We start from the raw sequence: 16,366 nt of genomic DNA, 5'->3' as shown, positions 1-16,366 counted from the left end.
TTACCAATAGGGAAATATCCTGGTTGAGTCCATCCCATCGGAATGTTATCAAAGGTGTTAAAAGCTTATTATGTTCAGAATGTGAGTGGTAGTAGAACATTCTCAGTATAGTTATTTTTTCATTTAGAATGCAATTAATAATGCCTCAAAGAATTTCTACTACTTTTCCAATCTCATTTTTAACCTCAGAAGCACAGATCTTTGCAAAATATGTGCTTTTATACTGTGAGCTGTCAGAGACTGTAATGCATAAACTTCTGACCCCATTTCCTGACAACTTCCAGCACAACTCCAGCCACGCTCTGAGTAATATCTCCAGCCCGAAACTTGGAATTCTCTAATTAAAAATAAATTAAATGAATTGATTCAGAAAGATAATGTAGTCTAGTGGGACAGAGAGTCAGGAACTCAGAGTTCTAATTCTATTTTTGCTACTCCATTCACTGTGCAGTGAAGAGAAGTCCTTAGGGTAAAAAATTTCAAAACCAGCTAAGACTCAGATTCCCAAAAGTATTGAGAAAAGGTAATAAATGAAAATCTGTGGGAGTTAGACACCTAAATACCTTTAAGGACCTAGGTCTAATTTAATTAAGAGCCTAAATCCCATTTTCAAAAGGGGGCTTCCAAGCCTAACTCTCATTTAAAAAAAAAAAAAAAAAAAAAGTCAACAAGGCTTGCACTTGCCTAGTTACTTTTGAAAAATGGGACCAGGGCTCCTACATCATATGGGTATTTTTTTGAAACTCTTACCCTTAACCCCCACCCAACTCCCCCCGCAATCTGTAAAATAGGCCCTTGAGGTCCCTTTCAGCCCTACATTTGTAGGATTTCTAGAGTAATGCTGCCTTGTACAGTCCATCACTTCTGAAAAGTTATATATATGAATATTTATTTTGATTTAAACATGTCACACTTATCCTAAGATATCACTGTATAAATCTCCATTGAGAAAACCGTCCCCGACTACTTTAGATTTCCTGAAGCCTTTTCTTCCTTTGTTTGAGTGACAGTCTTGGCAATGTAAGACTTGTATATATCTGTAGAAATAGTACAATCAGCAGAAGTGCCTACCGTGCCATGCCAACATGTTTCAGCCCTAATTCAAGGTGAGAAGCTAGTTTGCCCCTTCAACACAACTGCCCCCATCTGCATAATTGTGGTGATGGTTCACGTGAGGTGTACACTAGCCCATGAGGAACTGCAGTGAAATGATCCTGTATGAAAACCTAGATAGATTTCACTGTGACCACAGAACTGGTATATGAAGTATGCTGTACCTAGATCCCAGAACCAATCGCTTGAGCCTTGCTCTTCTGTAAAGCACTGGTCATGAAAAGAGAGACATGTATAGGTTCAGGACTTTGTACACACATCTATCACCATAGTGTAACCCTTACTGTATAAAACATTTTACTGCAATTTTAATCACAGTCAGAAAAAAGAAAAGCAAACCTTATGCCTCAGTACCTCTGTAGAGAATATCCAATTATGAAAAACTGAAAGCATCCCTTCCCTTAGCGATGTATTTTTTGTACTAAAGTGAATTTGCTTCAGTCCTTTCCCTTTTATTGCCTTAAACAGTCAAGTTTTGCTTTGAATACATACTAATTACAATAGCTTGCTGTTTTCCTGGTCATTTATTTACTTTACTTGCTAAGTAATGTGATCTATGAAATCCTCCCTGGTAATGATGCTCATTTTTTTATCTCCTAGAGATTTGAAATGCAAGAAAGCTTATGTTTCAGGGCTTAAACTAACTGAAATAAATAGGTATCAGGAAAGGCAAAGTTTCATCAAACACAGGGGTGTGCATAAGTGGGGGCGGGGTAGGGGAAGCAGCTCCTCTGGCCCGGAGGTCAGCATGGAGGCACAGAACATGCTGCTCCAAAAACGGTGAAATTTAAATTCCTGCACACATCCCTGATCAAACACTAAACCAAGAAATTGCTCTGTTTTGACCTGGCGTTTACAGTCACTGATAGCTTTCAAAATTCAGCTCTCAAGTTACAGGGATGTTACTACTGTTGATTTCAGTGGGAATCACACCTATAACATGGAGTTTGTAATAACCACTACTTTGGTGCTGGGCCAGGATGCAACCAAACTTCAGAGTGATGAAAGAAGAAGAGCTTGTTCAGTGTAGTAAGCAACAAGGTACTTCTCAATGATTGGCACCCATTGTTCACCATATTGTACAAGGTATTTAAATGTGTTATGAAAGTACATACAGAGGTCTAGCCTATGGTTTCTTCAATTTTCAGCAATGGGACTGCCACCTACCCAACTATGAGCCAACAGAAACAAAAAGATAGAGAACTTGAAAATTAGTCAGACTAATTTTCAAATGTTATAACTATAATTTTTAACATTTGAAAATTAGTCATTGCCTCATTTGTCAATTTAATACTTATAACTAATTTTCAACATTTAAAAATCATGGCTTAATAATTACATCAGTATCTAGAAGGAGCTAGTTTTTCTATGCACATACACAAGACTATATATGAAAATGTATATGTAGACAATGTGCGGAAGCGATAGTACTTAGTGTTTTTCACTGTTAAAAGTTACCTGGTTTTCTCCATTTTTCACATAGGGAGACTGAGCCGCAAGAATGAATAAGAAGGTGAAGTGACTTACATAAGGTCACACAGCAAGTCAGTTTTAGAGCTGGAAACGGAAGCCATATATCAACTTCTAGTTCTGTGCTTTATATACTAGGCATATCACCTGTTGCTTGTTATTGCAAGAGGCATCCATAAAAGTATAGGGGGAACTGGCAGTAACCCTGATATTTAGCCTACCAAGCACTATAGAAGATTCATGTGACTTTTTTGCAAAGCACTAAAACTTGCACTTAGAAATTCAACAGGGACAAAGCCTTTGGGCTAGAGAGCTGCCTTTTCCTTGCACATACATGGCATCCAGTGCATGGACTGGGGATAGGGAGCAGATTGACATTTCAAATAGTGCATGAAAACATCTATTCTAAGAGCAGCCACACTTCCACATAGATGACTAAGCGAGAGTATTTTGACCCTTTAAAAAACAATAAGTATGCATACACACCCTTGCAGAGTGAATGTATGTGTTAGTCACTTTTTAAGTGACTCAAAAATAGTGTATTACTAGGGCATATACTTATTACCACTTGGCATCCCTAAGCTTATAGCAGCATATAGTAAAAATTTATTGTGGTTTAGTGAGGCCAGTCAGTCTTCAAAAAGCTAGCATTTTGGGGACAAAAAAAATTTCTAATAGATGGATTTTTTCTGTTTAGTCTCTTAACTAATACACACTTTAAAGCAAGCCAGTTCGTTAAAACTGCTTGCTTAAGAACTGGATCTCATTTCCCTTACCACCTACATTTATATTTCTACTATTATCTTTTTACACGTTTGGGCTGAGTGCAAAGTAAAATAGAGCCAGTAGGGAGCAGAGTTGAGGCATACCACCTGTGAAGAAATGGTATTCTTATGCTATTTAGGCACAGGAATTTTAAAAAATGGCTAGAAATCAAATAGTGCAGCGTAACATGAGACAGCCACAGCAAATGGCCAATATATTAGAAGTTAGTGATCTTGTAGCTCGTAGTAGGATACACACTCTACTTCAGCCAGATATCACAGAGTATTAAAGCGTGTACACACACACACACACACACACACACACACTGAATTTGTAGGGAGAGTTGCTCTGTGTATCTACTAGGATATATTCATTAAGGCTGACAGTGGGAACTATACAGCACTTTTAAATTTCATTCAGATGATCTACCAACCCAGACAAGAGTTTCTCAAATCAACTGATGTGGGAGATTCACACCTCTCAACTTTAAGTTTCACATGGCCAAAGTTCTCTGGGTGTGCACATGCAAACATTTCTCCTAAAACCAGTCTACAGCCACCCGCCTCTATGATCAGTAACATCCAGAGATGAATCCTAGTGCCAGACTAGGAGATTTCTGACAAATTATACTTTAAAGGACTCAAATACCCATCAGCTCTAAATTATCAGGATACCATACAAACACTAGAAGGCCACCAGGAAATAATGAAAGCATGATTGATGCCCCACATTAATTAAATGCATAGTTATATCAGGAGTTTACTTCTCTGGCTCTGTATTTTACCTCTAGGAGACCCGATTTTCTTAAATGAATACTCAAATAGTAAGACCCAACATGTACATTTTGTTCAGAAAAGGGTTTCAGAACCTATGGCAAAAAAAGAAAAGGGGGGGAGGAACAAAAACAAAATGCCACACACTTTTCATGCATTCAAGAAGGTAAATATTCCTCAGAAGCGTTCACAACTGCATCATTTATTAGTCTAAGAAAATTAGAGGCTGAAACTAATCAGCTTTTACAATTAAAGTAGAATATAAACACCTGAGCCAAGTGGATTACTATCCATAATGGGACCCTTGAAATTTCAGGTTAAAGTCATTTTATTTAATTGCCTGTTAATAAAAAGGCAGATCACAGAGCATAAAACGGACAGAGTAGGAGATGGGATAAATAATACTGGGAAACAAGTGTTCTAACTGGCCCTCACGTTAATAGGCAAAGTACACCTTCAAAAAAATAAAGGGCAATGCAGGTTACCTCCCAGACACATTCAGTGTATCAAACCAATGTCAGATTAGGCCACTCATATACATTATTTTCCAGGAAGAGTTGTGGGCAGGACAGAGTACTGAAACTTTCAAAATGTTGGGATAAAGAGACTTGAGCAAATTTTATACTCTTTTTGCCTGATTTTCTGATTAGCTAAATTGGTTGTGTTATGAAGACATGCTTGTGGGTGGAACACAGTGCAGATGCAACATCTGAGGTACCACTGTAACATGCACTACTGACACCCATCTCACCTTATTCTTTCTTCCCCAAACTTATTACAACTGAAGGGCATGGGGCCTTAGATCTGAACTGTACCAGATACAAGTTAAGAGTTCTATTAAATCCAACACTGAATTCTAGAGCAGTGGGGAAGTAATCACATACTGCTTGTGAAACTTTCACTTTGAATATCACATATGGAGTCTTCTGATGCCAATAATCCAGGACTCTTCCCAATTTGAAGGCTGTAATCAGCCTAGGACTGTGCTCAAAGGCATCTCTTCTTCTGCAGAGACTTGACTAGTCAACTTTTGATAGGCCCATTTTACATGTGCATTTTAGAAAGCTAACTGGATCAGAGGTAAAGGTTTCAAGGCAAAAACAGTAGTTTTAAAAAAGATTTAATGTTTTTTTCTCATTATGCAGATTTGTTTTTTTAGATTCCTGTGGAACTAACAGGTCATTGTGAACCACCCTTCCTTTTTTTAAATCTAGTATGGCCTTCTTGATTGTGGCTTTTGGAGCATCTAGTAAAGTGTTCATCATCAATCACATGTTTCTGGTGAAATTCTTCCTCATGTTATTTCTCAATTGTTTTCAGATTTGTGAAATTGGCCCTTAAAGCTCATTCATATTTAATAGGAGGAAGTCTTGACTGACTCAATTTGCATGCATCCCTGCCCACAGCAATTTGCCTTAGCCTTGTGAAAATGTGAGTTCGAGCATCTAGCTTACTATACACATCTATTTTGATTAGTGCAATTTTTCCTTTCAATATGCTATAATTTCAGAAACTAATTTAATTACAAAAGAGATCGCTAAGAACAGAACAGTGGATATATTTACTCTTCAAAACAAGAAGCTGTGATTAAGGCATTAACAAGCTTACCTTACAGTACCTACCATCTGCCCAGCAAAACTACTCATACAGCCCATCTCTGCCTCTTAATATGCTTTCCGTCCCCTAAAACTAGTGGTTTTAGCATGCCTAAGAAGGGCTAAACTGGACACCACTGAAGACAAGTCTTGATAAGTAGGACCAGTATTGCATGGTAGCAGCAAACTGAGTACTCTCAGCACTCATTTGCCTTAACTGGTTTAGAGCAAGCAGGTATAAAGGTGACATAATGCAGCCTTACTCGGGGGGGTTGACGCCCAGTGAAGTTAACTTGGCCCTAAACCACTTGGTAAGGATGCCCATAGTAATGCGGGTACATAAGGGTATTTGGTGATGTGTGGCCCATCACTTTAATTGACAGAGGTCATGGAACAGGAACTGTAGCTTGTCCCACTAAAGAAGCCTATAAATAAGAAGGGCAAGACACGTACAGGGTCAGAACTAAATTGATATAGCGCCTCAAGTCAGAAGCAATTGACATGTGAACCAAAATTCTATCACCTTACATTTTTAGGCTGGTTGAGAGATATGCCTGATCTAGACAACGGTCACTTTGAGCAATGGTTCCTTCCACAGCTCTTGTGGAGATACATGGAGACAGAACATAAGTAGAAATATGGGGCAATGAGTACTATAGACAGGAGGTCACTCAGCTGTATATAGGCTTTTGAAGTCTACAGGTAAGGATCCAGTGGTAACAGTTCATAATCGGCACTAATGATACTGTCACAGTATATTTCACAGATAATAAATTTCAGAGACCTCCAAAGCATGCTCATCAAGATCACTTGGACAGCAGTCATTCCTGTCCCACAACCCAAGGAAGAGAGAAGGCAGAAGATTCTGGAAGCTAACTGCTGGCTAGGTAAGTGATGTAGGGTTTTGGTTTGTGGAACATTAGTCCACCTTCTGTGGGGAAATAGGAGCTGTATAGTTTGGATGGCCTCCACCTCAGCAGAAGAGGAAGTAAGCTTGTTGGGCCAAGCTGGCTAGAGTAGTCAGAGGGTGTTAAACTAATCACAAAAGTGGGAGGATGAAGAGGGAAGATATGCGCACTCCATATAGAAGAAAAATTTTCAACATCTTAAGAAACCAGAAAGACACTAAGAGAAGAAATAATTTAATTGCCTATACACCGATGCTGGAAGCCTGGGTAACAAAACAGGAAGATTTGGAGTTGTTCATTTATGAGCATAAATTTGATTTAGTTGGTATTATGGAAAAATTGTGGGATGATGCCCATGATTGTAATGTTAAAAATCAATGACCATAACCTGTGTAGGAATAATTGACTGTGCAAAAGGGAAGGGGGGGGGGGAAAACAGCAGTAGCACTCTACATCAAAAATGGTATTAGCTGTTTGAGTCACCGATAACTCAGCATAAAATGATCTTGAATGCTTCTGGATCAAACGTCCTAGCAGATAAAGCGAAAAGGGGTATTAGTTGGCATCTGCCATACACTTTCAAGCGACACTAGGGAACAAGGATGACCAGCTCCTTCCGCTCCTCTTTATAGCAAGTGTGGGGGGGTCTGTGCAACTATGGGGGACTTCAATTTGAGTGATGTACACTGGAGGTCATATGCTGCCAGTATTAAAACATCCTTGGAATTTTGTAAGGACTACAGTTCACAACGTCCTAACAAAAAAAAAAAAAAAGTGTTGCATCCAACATCAGGGAATTCTGTATTAGACCTTGTCTTGACATATAAAGAGGAATTGGATCACAGAACTAAAAGTTAATAATGGTAGATAGAAGTGATCACATTTATAATGTGCAAACAGAATAAAGTCCAGACTGGTGATCATATGCTTGGTGCTTTCTAAGGGCTAATTTCACAAATTTGACAATTATGAGACAATTCCCACAGGAGGAAGAATTTAAATCAGAAAACATGTGAATGATAATTGGGCATTGTTTAAAGAATACTTCACTAGATGCCCAAAAAGCCACAATCAGGAAGGCCATAATGGACACAAAATCTAACTTGAGAGAGCGAGAGAGAGAACAAACAAAAACAAAACGAAAAGTGAAGTTCAAAGCTAGGAATTGAAGAAAATTTATAAGGAAAGCAAAAGGGATACAAGGAGAAACCTATAGCTAGAGCCCTGCAAATCCACGGATATCTGCTTTATGTCGATATCTGCAGACCATTTTTTGAAGCTTGAGGATTGGATGCAGATACAAAAATTTGTATCCGCACAGGGCTCTATCGATGGCCAGCAGAGTTAAAGGACAATAAAAGAGCTTTTAAAGTATATAATGAACAAATAATCCTAACGATGGTATTAGTCTGGCACTAGATGGAAATGGTAGAATTAGTAATATAATGCAGAAAAGGCAGAAGTGTTTAATAAATATTTGTTCTGTAACTGGAGGAGAGGTAGTCACAACACTTGTTCCATTCCACTAGTACCTCAAGATGATGTGAAAAAGCAGCTATTGAAGATAGACATTTTTAAAATCAGTAGCTCCAGATAGCCCTTTTAAAAAACTCTTGGATGCAAGTTGAGGAGCCCACTGGACCTTTAATGTTGATCATCAATAAGTCTTGGAACACCAGGGAAGTTCCAGAAGAAAGCCAATGTTGTGTCAATATTTAAAAAGGGTGAACCGGATGGCCTGGGTGGTCATAGACCCATCAGTCTGACATCACTTCTGAACAAGATAATGTAGTGCCTGATACAGAACTTAATAATTAAGGAGGGTAAACGATGCCAGTCGCATCAGTTTATGGAAAATAGATCATATCAAACTAATCTGATCCTTTTTGAGGAGATTACAGGTTTAGCTGACACAGGGAATAGCGTTGATATAATATACTTAGAGTTCTATAAGGCATTTGACTTGCTACTGCATGATGTTTTGATGAAACACTAGAAAGAGAAAATTAACATGGTACACAAATGGATTAAAAGCTGGCTGACTGCAGTTACATATTGAGACCTAATAGGGAATCATTCAAAGGGTGTATTTCTCGTGGGGTCGCATAGGGCTCAGTTCTTAGCCCTACACTATTTAAAATATTTATTAATGATCTGGAGGAAAACAAAAATCAAAGTTTTCGCAGATGAGAAAAATTGGGGGAATAGTAAATAATGAAGAGGACAGGTCACCAATACTGTGGCCAAAAGGGCTAATGTAATCCTTGAATGTCTCAACAAGAAAATCTTGAATAGAAATAAAAAGGTTATTTTAATCTTTATATTTGGCACTGGTGCAACTGCTGCTGGAAAACTATCCCGTTCTAGTGTCCACAATTCAAGGATGTTGATAAATTGAAGAGGGTTCAGAGAAGAGCCAGGAGAACGATTAGAGGACTGAAAAAAAAAAGAAAAAGAAAAAAGTCCTTATAGTGATAGTCAAGGAGCTCAATCTATTTAGCTTAACAAAGAGAATGTAAGGGCAACTGGATGACAGTCTAAGTACCTACATGAGGAACAAATGTTTAATAACGGGCTCTTCAATCTAGCAGAGAAAGTTATAACATGATCCAATGGTTGGAAGTTGAAGCTAGACAAAAATTTACACCTTTTTTCCAGTCTGAATCTAACTGTGAGGGCAATTAACCACTGGAACAATTTACCCAAGGTCATGGTAGATTCTCCAATGGACAATTTTTAAATCAACACTGGACATTATTCTAAGATATGCTCTAGGAATAATTTCGAGGAAGTTCTATGGCCTGCTCTGTGTTAGATGGGTCAGACCAGATGATCACAACAGTCCACTCTGTTTTCTTCCAGGATCCAAGCATGCAATTATGAGTTCTATGTGCAAGGAAGAGGTGAGCAGGGCAAGTTTCAGATGGACCAGCCATTCCTTCTGTGAAACACTGTATGTTGTCCAATCACTATTCTATTTTGACTTCCTGTTTAATTTTAGAAGTCAGAATACAGTTAATATTCACCCGTGGCCCACAGAAAGACATTAAGCCAGACTATAACTGAGGAGTCAGTAAGCTAAGTGTCAATATAACCCTCAAAATGTAAGTTTATTGAATAAAGCTGAAGAGCAGTAAACCAACAATATGCATCCAAATAAAAAAAAATTCACTTATTTACAAAGTTCAGTAATTATTTAAATTGTTCACATGCAGAGATTAATGCACAGGTTAATAGTTGGTAGTAGTGTTTGGATGCCAGAAATTCTAAAAGCAGTCAAGTAGATACACACCAAACACACCAAGTTCAGCTATAGGCCAGTTAACTAAACAGTGACCTGGTCCCCACACAGAAAGTCACACATTCTAGTTCAGTTTCCTTACTTTAGGCACAAGCAAAGTTGCTAAACAAAGTAACTGTAGCAGTCCAGGGTGAACTAGTGACTACAGTAGCAAGTTAATATACCCCTCTCCACAGTACCAACACTACTATGGGATTAATTGAAACCATGCTTCAGAGAATGAAAGGACAAACTAAAACACAAGCTGGGTTTATGAAGGGAGACAACATGTAGTGTGCGGACAGTGCAGTAGTTGATACAGAACAGTAAGGCCATAGCAATCTAAATTAAAACTGGTTTGTCTTAATTACGTGATGGACGAAAGTGTTCACAACTGAAGGCTCTGAAAGTGCACCATCTGAATCTATGTTTAGGTGCTGCTTAAAAGAATCACACACAGTGTGAGGCAACATGAGCAGGTGTATCATAGTTGTATACACTACAGTGGGCTACATTAACATTACTATATGAACAAACCAGTCTTGATGAGTCTGTCCCTTTAAATATACTGAAGTCACTGAGAAAGTATAGCTATAAAGACATGTTACAATCTTTAGTTTATACATATTTCTCCATACTGTAGAAGCTAATCAAGAAACAGGATCAATTCATTGGCTCTTGTGCTTTGAGACACAAAATATTTCAACTTACAACCTGTAGACTTTGCACATGATTACATTGAGCAAGCAGGCAGGTCTAGAGTTGTCACAATAGCTAGATATTCCATAGCACCAGATGAAACTGTGCCCAGCTATTCCATGAATAAGAGACACTGACTATACAGTAACACAGGTGCAGTGCTGAAAGTCAGCAGTATCACTGATTACCAAACTAAAGTAAAAGTAATTTGAGTATCATGCAGCAACTCAGATTTGTTCTGGTGTTTCAGATAAAGACCATTTAAAGCATCTGGAGACAGAAAAATGCATTTGTGAGCAAAGCGATGCTCTTAGCAAATTTGTTTAGTCTCCTAGAATACTCCAACTGTTGAAAGCGGTTAGTAAAATATTCCATTTCCATCCCCATAAAACAACAAAGAAGGAAGATACAAGTAATGATCTAGACAAATACAAAATTTGGCTTTTCTAATTCATCAGAAAAGTGGTGTCTAGAAGTGACTACATAAAGTCCCATCTGTAGAATTAGTGATGCTGACCTAGTGCTTCCCTATGCAGACAGTTTCCATTTCTAAATCTTACAATATGCACCTCACATGCATTTGTGAGATTAAAATGAAGTTAACCTTTAAGCGTGATGTGGGATGCCTTCTAAATGCCCTATATGGCACTAGAATCTTAATGCTGTGCAGTGACAGCATCTTCAAGCCACTAAACACTAGAAATAAAATATGAACATTTTCTGAAAATCAAATATAAAAATCTGGCCCAGAAAGACCAGAACAGAAATGTACTCTGATTTAATATGGTACAGATAATTTTAAAAAGCCCCCAGCCACCCACACACACACACACACTCTTTAGACAGCTGAAAAATAAACCCTTTTTGTGCTGACTTATCATGACAACTCTAGTTGATTCTTTGTGATAGAAAGAGGAATATAGGTCTTCAGCAGTGCACATGAGAAATGAACTGAAAAAGGCCATTTCTTGGATACAAGAGGACTATTGGGTTGTAATTCATCATGGAGGGAGTGGACAATTCTGAGATTATGGCCAGCTGGGAGATTCCAGGAAGACTTCAGCTTCTTCTAGATTTTGAATGCTGAATAAGCCACTGAAGCGTGATATCTAAAGGGAAAACAAAAGATGCACTTGTGTAAGGTTTTTACATATAGCTAAAGATTTAAGTTACCCCCTCCCCCTCAAAAATTATATTTTTATATATATAAATAAAAGTTTTCCAGTATATGTTATAGAAGTTCTTCCAGGATGCTGTTCTCAGTACACAGCTGAGAGGAACCTTCAATATTGTCATAGGCTGGAGAAATTTCACCTCCCCTCTACACCCCCAAAGGAGTCTGTATTGGAAGTTAAAACATGTCTCACTGGTACCTGGTCCTACTGCCCCCTCCTACACCCTCAGAAGTGCTACATAAAATCAGCAAAATTTCAACAGCACCTAATATGAAACTGTAAAGAAGCCAGTGGAAGGAATACCTGGGCACATCTGAGGGCTCCAGCATTAGACAAATCCCAAAAACAAGCTACGTAAAATTAAAGAGAAAGAACTGAAGCCAGAGACTTGTCTTATTCCACACACATATTGGATCTTATTAGCTATACCATACCATGTTCTGGGGAAGCTAACTTTAGTCAGATACATAAGCCTCAAGCACACTAGCCTGGGAATCAGATGACCATCCTACTCTTAGTTCAGATGCTAATTAACTGTGACTGAGCTAGTATTCTCAGTTTACCCATCTGTACTCTGATGTTTACCCTTCTAGCTTTGATTATTTAGACAGGTGATGTTTTAGGTACATGTGCTGTCACCGGTCCAATGTTGTAAGCAGGGAGTGTAATGAAAATACAGAGATTCTTACCCATGTCAATTTCCTGAGCAATCACAAGACTGTTGAAGCACAGGAAGATACATGAACAGCCAGAAATACAAAGCCAGGACACCAAGTTTATTGGTTTGACACCCTGCAGATAATCTACAATAACATCCTTATGTCTGAATCTTGGTTTGGAAGCACTGATTCCAGAAAATGCGGTTTGAAGATAAGTGTTAGCTATATCCACTCGAAGTGATAACTTAATTTCATATTATAAAAAGGCAATGATAAAGAACATCTTTTTATATACTGGCCATCGGTTACCCAGAATGGTTAATGAGATAGATATGGTCAAGTCACCATATCACAATCTAGCTTCCCCCAGATCTTGGCAATGCAACAGCCTTGTCTGAGTTGCAGCATTAGTCATTTAAGGTCATGTAACAGCCTCAACCAGCTGGCCTTCTTATACCTGTAGAGTAGGTGGAGCACCTAACATTTTGTTACCTAGCAAAGTAGATTGCACACTTCTCCCTCCAGATTTTTGTCCAAGCTCCCTCTGATGCATCTAGCCCAGAAGTAAAAGAAACAGAATACCCACTACTGCACCAAACAAATGAGATTTGTTATGTAATAAGGAATTGGAGCCTTTATGCATTCATATACTTCATTTCCTCTGATTAAATCATGGATGAGTGTCCAGGAAACTGGTTTCCTGAACACTAGAACCTAGCTACAGTTCTTTTCATAAGCTTCAAATCTAAAAGAGTTGAAGGTGTGAACTATTGTATTTTAAGCTAAATTTGCTATTTCTAGCTTGCAGCTCATAACTAGAGACTAGCTGAAGTAATACAATAAACTTCATTTCACTGACTGGATACAAGTATTGTAAAGGCTTCAAGTTCAGTGCTTCTTAACTCCTCCAAAGTGGCATAAAATTATTTGTACTAAAATGACACTGAGGAAGTTACTATAATGAATGTATACTGTACAGTACTTTGAAAATGGCTCAGACTCATTGCTTATGTCGAACACAGACAAGAGTTTAGAGTGTGTGTGTACCTCCAGTTCAAGAAAGGTATCTTTCTCAAATTGGCATTTCTGGGTTAAGTTATATTACCTATATTATCCTTTTCTTTGCAAGAAATTGAATAGCAGCAAATTTCTCTGTCCTGAATAGCAGCCAGATTCCTGAAAGAGAGGAGACATGTAGTAACATTTGGTGGTAACAAAGTGGGATCTCATTTTGACATTAGTCACTTAACCGTTTCCTAGACACTATCACTTAATCTACTGCATGCAAGCTTGTTTCTCTACAGTCTTTCAAGCCATCAGCTATAAATAAGACGACATGAGAGCAGTAAGCTGAAATTTGCTCATTTTGTATGACTTAGACATATCTACAAGAATTTAGCTAATTAAAATTATAGTAGACTCTCTCTTAATCACATTTTCTTTGAGACTTACATCTTTTCAATTAGCTGCTTCTCATCCAGAGCATTAGGAAGGTCTCTCTTGTTTCCAAGTACTAGAACCTAAAACAGTTGATATTAGCAACAGTGAGAAACAGAACATTGCTCACAAACACAGGCAGTCATCAAGTAGGGATGTATATTTTACTTTGAGTACAGGGAGACAAAAACATTGGTCTGTGTCACTTTCAAGGCCTTGTAGAAAGATGATTTAATAAGTTGGATTTGAGTGTTTGCACCTCCCCTCAGTCTATTTTATCAATTATGTCTCAGCTGTTAGACTACTAAGGTCAAAACAGAATCCTCAAGACCAGATTATGAAAGCCCCTTCCAGAGGTCTGCTCAAGTCCTTGATGGTGGTCTTTAGAACAATCAGCAGGTCTTATTTCAGTTTCCTGTGCTTTAGAGCTCCTCTTTCTTGGAGGTCTGCTATTCCTCCATCTGTTGCCCTCCATTTTTGGACTGAACAATGGATTCTTCTCAGGGCTTGCCTCTATGGTTACTGGGTTTACCTTTGTACCAAGTTTCCCAGATCTCTGTTTGTGTTTCTAAAATTTAAAGTGTGGATTATGCTTTGCACTATGATTGTAATTTATTGACTATTGTGTTATGGTAACATTTAGAGGCTTGAGCCAGATCAAGGCCCCATTGTGTTAGGCATTGTACACAGTAAACCTGTCCCTGCCCTAAATGATTTACTTGCAGTAGGTGCTGAACAAAACAATTCAAACAGCATCGAGCAAGATGTGCCTAAAGCATGGGATAGCTGCATTATAAAAATGCAAAGTAAAATAGAACAGGCATGGTAGGTGATAAGTGTTTGCACAAGCTAACTTTACCATGAACCAACCAACCTTATATGCTTAATGATTTCTAAGAGTTAATCTACAAATTTGCATAAAACTTACATTTCATTTGAAGTTGCATACAAATCTGCATGAGACTGAATATGTTTGCAGTGTTGTAACTGTTGGTCCCAGGATGAGAGAGACAAAGTACGTGATGTAATATTTTTTTATTGGACCAATGTCTGTTAGTGGAAAGTACAAGCTTTCGACCTACACAGAGCTCTTCTCCAGGTCTGGGGAAGGAAGCAGAGCGTCTGAAGTAAATACAAGCTGGGACAGACTGTTAAGCAGAAGGCCTACAATTTGTGTTAAACCATCACTTGAAATGAAGAGGGCAATTAAGGACAGCAGGCAGTGTGGTGTGTTACAAATTGTTGAAATGAGGCATAAAACCAGTGTCTCTGTTAAGTCCATATTTTTTGTTGTCTAGCAGACTTACAGTTAAGTTCACAAGCTCACCTTCTGAGTATGTTGTGCAGGTTTTCTTTGAGGACAATTATTGAAAGATCAGATATGAGATGATCACTTTGGGGGGGGGGATCACGGCTGATACAGTGTTTTGGTCTTATTTTTCCTGAGTGAGATCATCCGAGAGCATAGTGATTGTCTGGTTTCCCCTACATAGTTGTGATTGGAGCATTTAATGCACTGGATGAGGCACAGCATGTTGTGATAGGCACATGTCAGATTCATGAATCTTGAAAAGGTACTAATCATTGTAGCAGTGGAGATACGTCTGAAGGTTTTGCAAAGTCCCTGAATCCTAACCAGCAGATAGAGATCAAACGTGCAGACAGAGCAGATGCCATCATAGCACTTCATCATAACTACGTCAACAAGACCAACAGACACCACCTATAAAGAACACACCACAATTCACACAGGAACTTAAAATATACCATCAAATCCTTGCCCCAAAAAACTCCAAGAAAAACTCTACAACCTCATCCCTCACAAACCCACCACAGAATTGTTCTACATGCTTCAAGAGACACAGACAGGGGAACCCAGGCAGACCCATCGTATCTGGCCACAGCACTCTTATTGAGAGAGTATCAGGACTAATAGAAACCATCCTTAGGTCACTCACCACACGAAAGGGTCTGCTTCCTCCAGAAACTCCTCACCATGAACAATCTCGCCCAGACCTCCATGGTGGCAAGGATGGTGTTCACCTCCCTCACAATGATACCATCGTAGTCTGCCTCATGCATACAAAATAATGCCTACAAATTAATGTACAATACTCAAATCCACCCTAAACACATCACTAAGCTCATCCATTTCGTTTTCACCCATAATTTCACATTTAACAAACACTTAGTCCAAACCATGGAAAAACAGCCACAGGTACTACGATGGCTCCCCAATATGCAAGCCTCTTCGAGGACCACCTTGAGGAAGAATTTCTGGAAAAATGCACCATGAAGTCAATGATATACCTGAAATTTCAATTCTATTTTCATCCTCTAGACCGAACACCTAAACTTCCTCAGATTTCCCACCACAACTTCAACCACCACCATGCATCTATCAAACTCTCTCCAGAATACTCCCACATCAAGATCACTTCCTGGACACCATAATTTGCTCAAACAATGGAGGCCTACAAACAGCTGTAAAC

General features: G+C 38.6%; 1 protein-coding gene across 1 annotated transcript in view; it reads right to left on the bottom strand.

Moving 5' to 3' along the window:
• Positions 1–4,300: 4,300 nt before the first annotated feature.
• The window catches only part of ARL8B (ARF like GTPase 8B), a 37,820-nt gene continuing 25,754 nt past the window's right edge, over positions 4,301–16,366 (bottom strand). The window contains exons 5-7 of the mRNA XM_077821409.1: positions 13,890–13,957; positions 13,543–13,613; positions 4,301–11,712 (exon numbers count right to left, since the gene is read on the bottom strand). Coding sequence (XP_077677535.1) covers positions 11,663–11,712; positions 13,543–13,613; positions 13,890–13,957 — 189 coding nt within the window. The 3' untranslated portion in view covers positions 4,301–11,662. The remainder of the gene's footprint in view (positions 11,713–13,542; positions 13,614–13,889; positions 13,958–16,366) is intronic.

Source organism: Eretmochelys imbricata, chromosome 7, assembly GCF_965152235.1.
Source record: "Eretmochelys imbricata isolate rEreImb1 chromosome 7, rEreImb1.hap1, whole genome shotgun sequence".
Taxonomy (NCBI): domain Eukaryota; kingdom Metazoa; phylum Chordata; order Testudines; family Cheloniidae; genus Eretmochelys; species Eretmochelys imbricata.
Note: the sequence above shows the minus strand (reverse complement) of the source record. Positions and strands in the feature narration are given on the sequence as shown.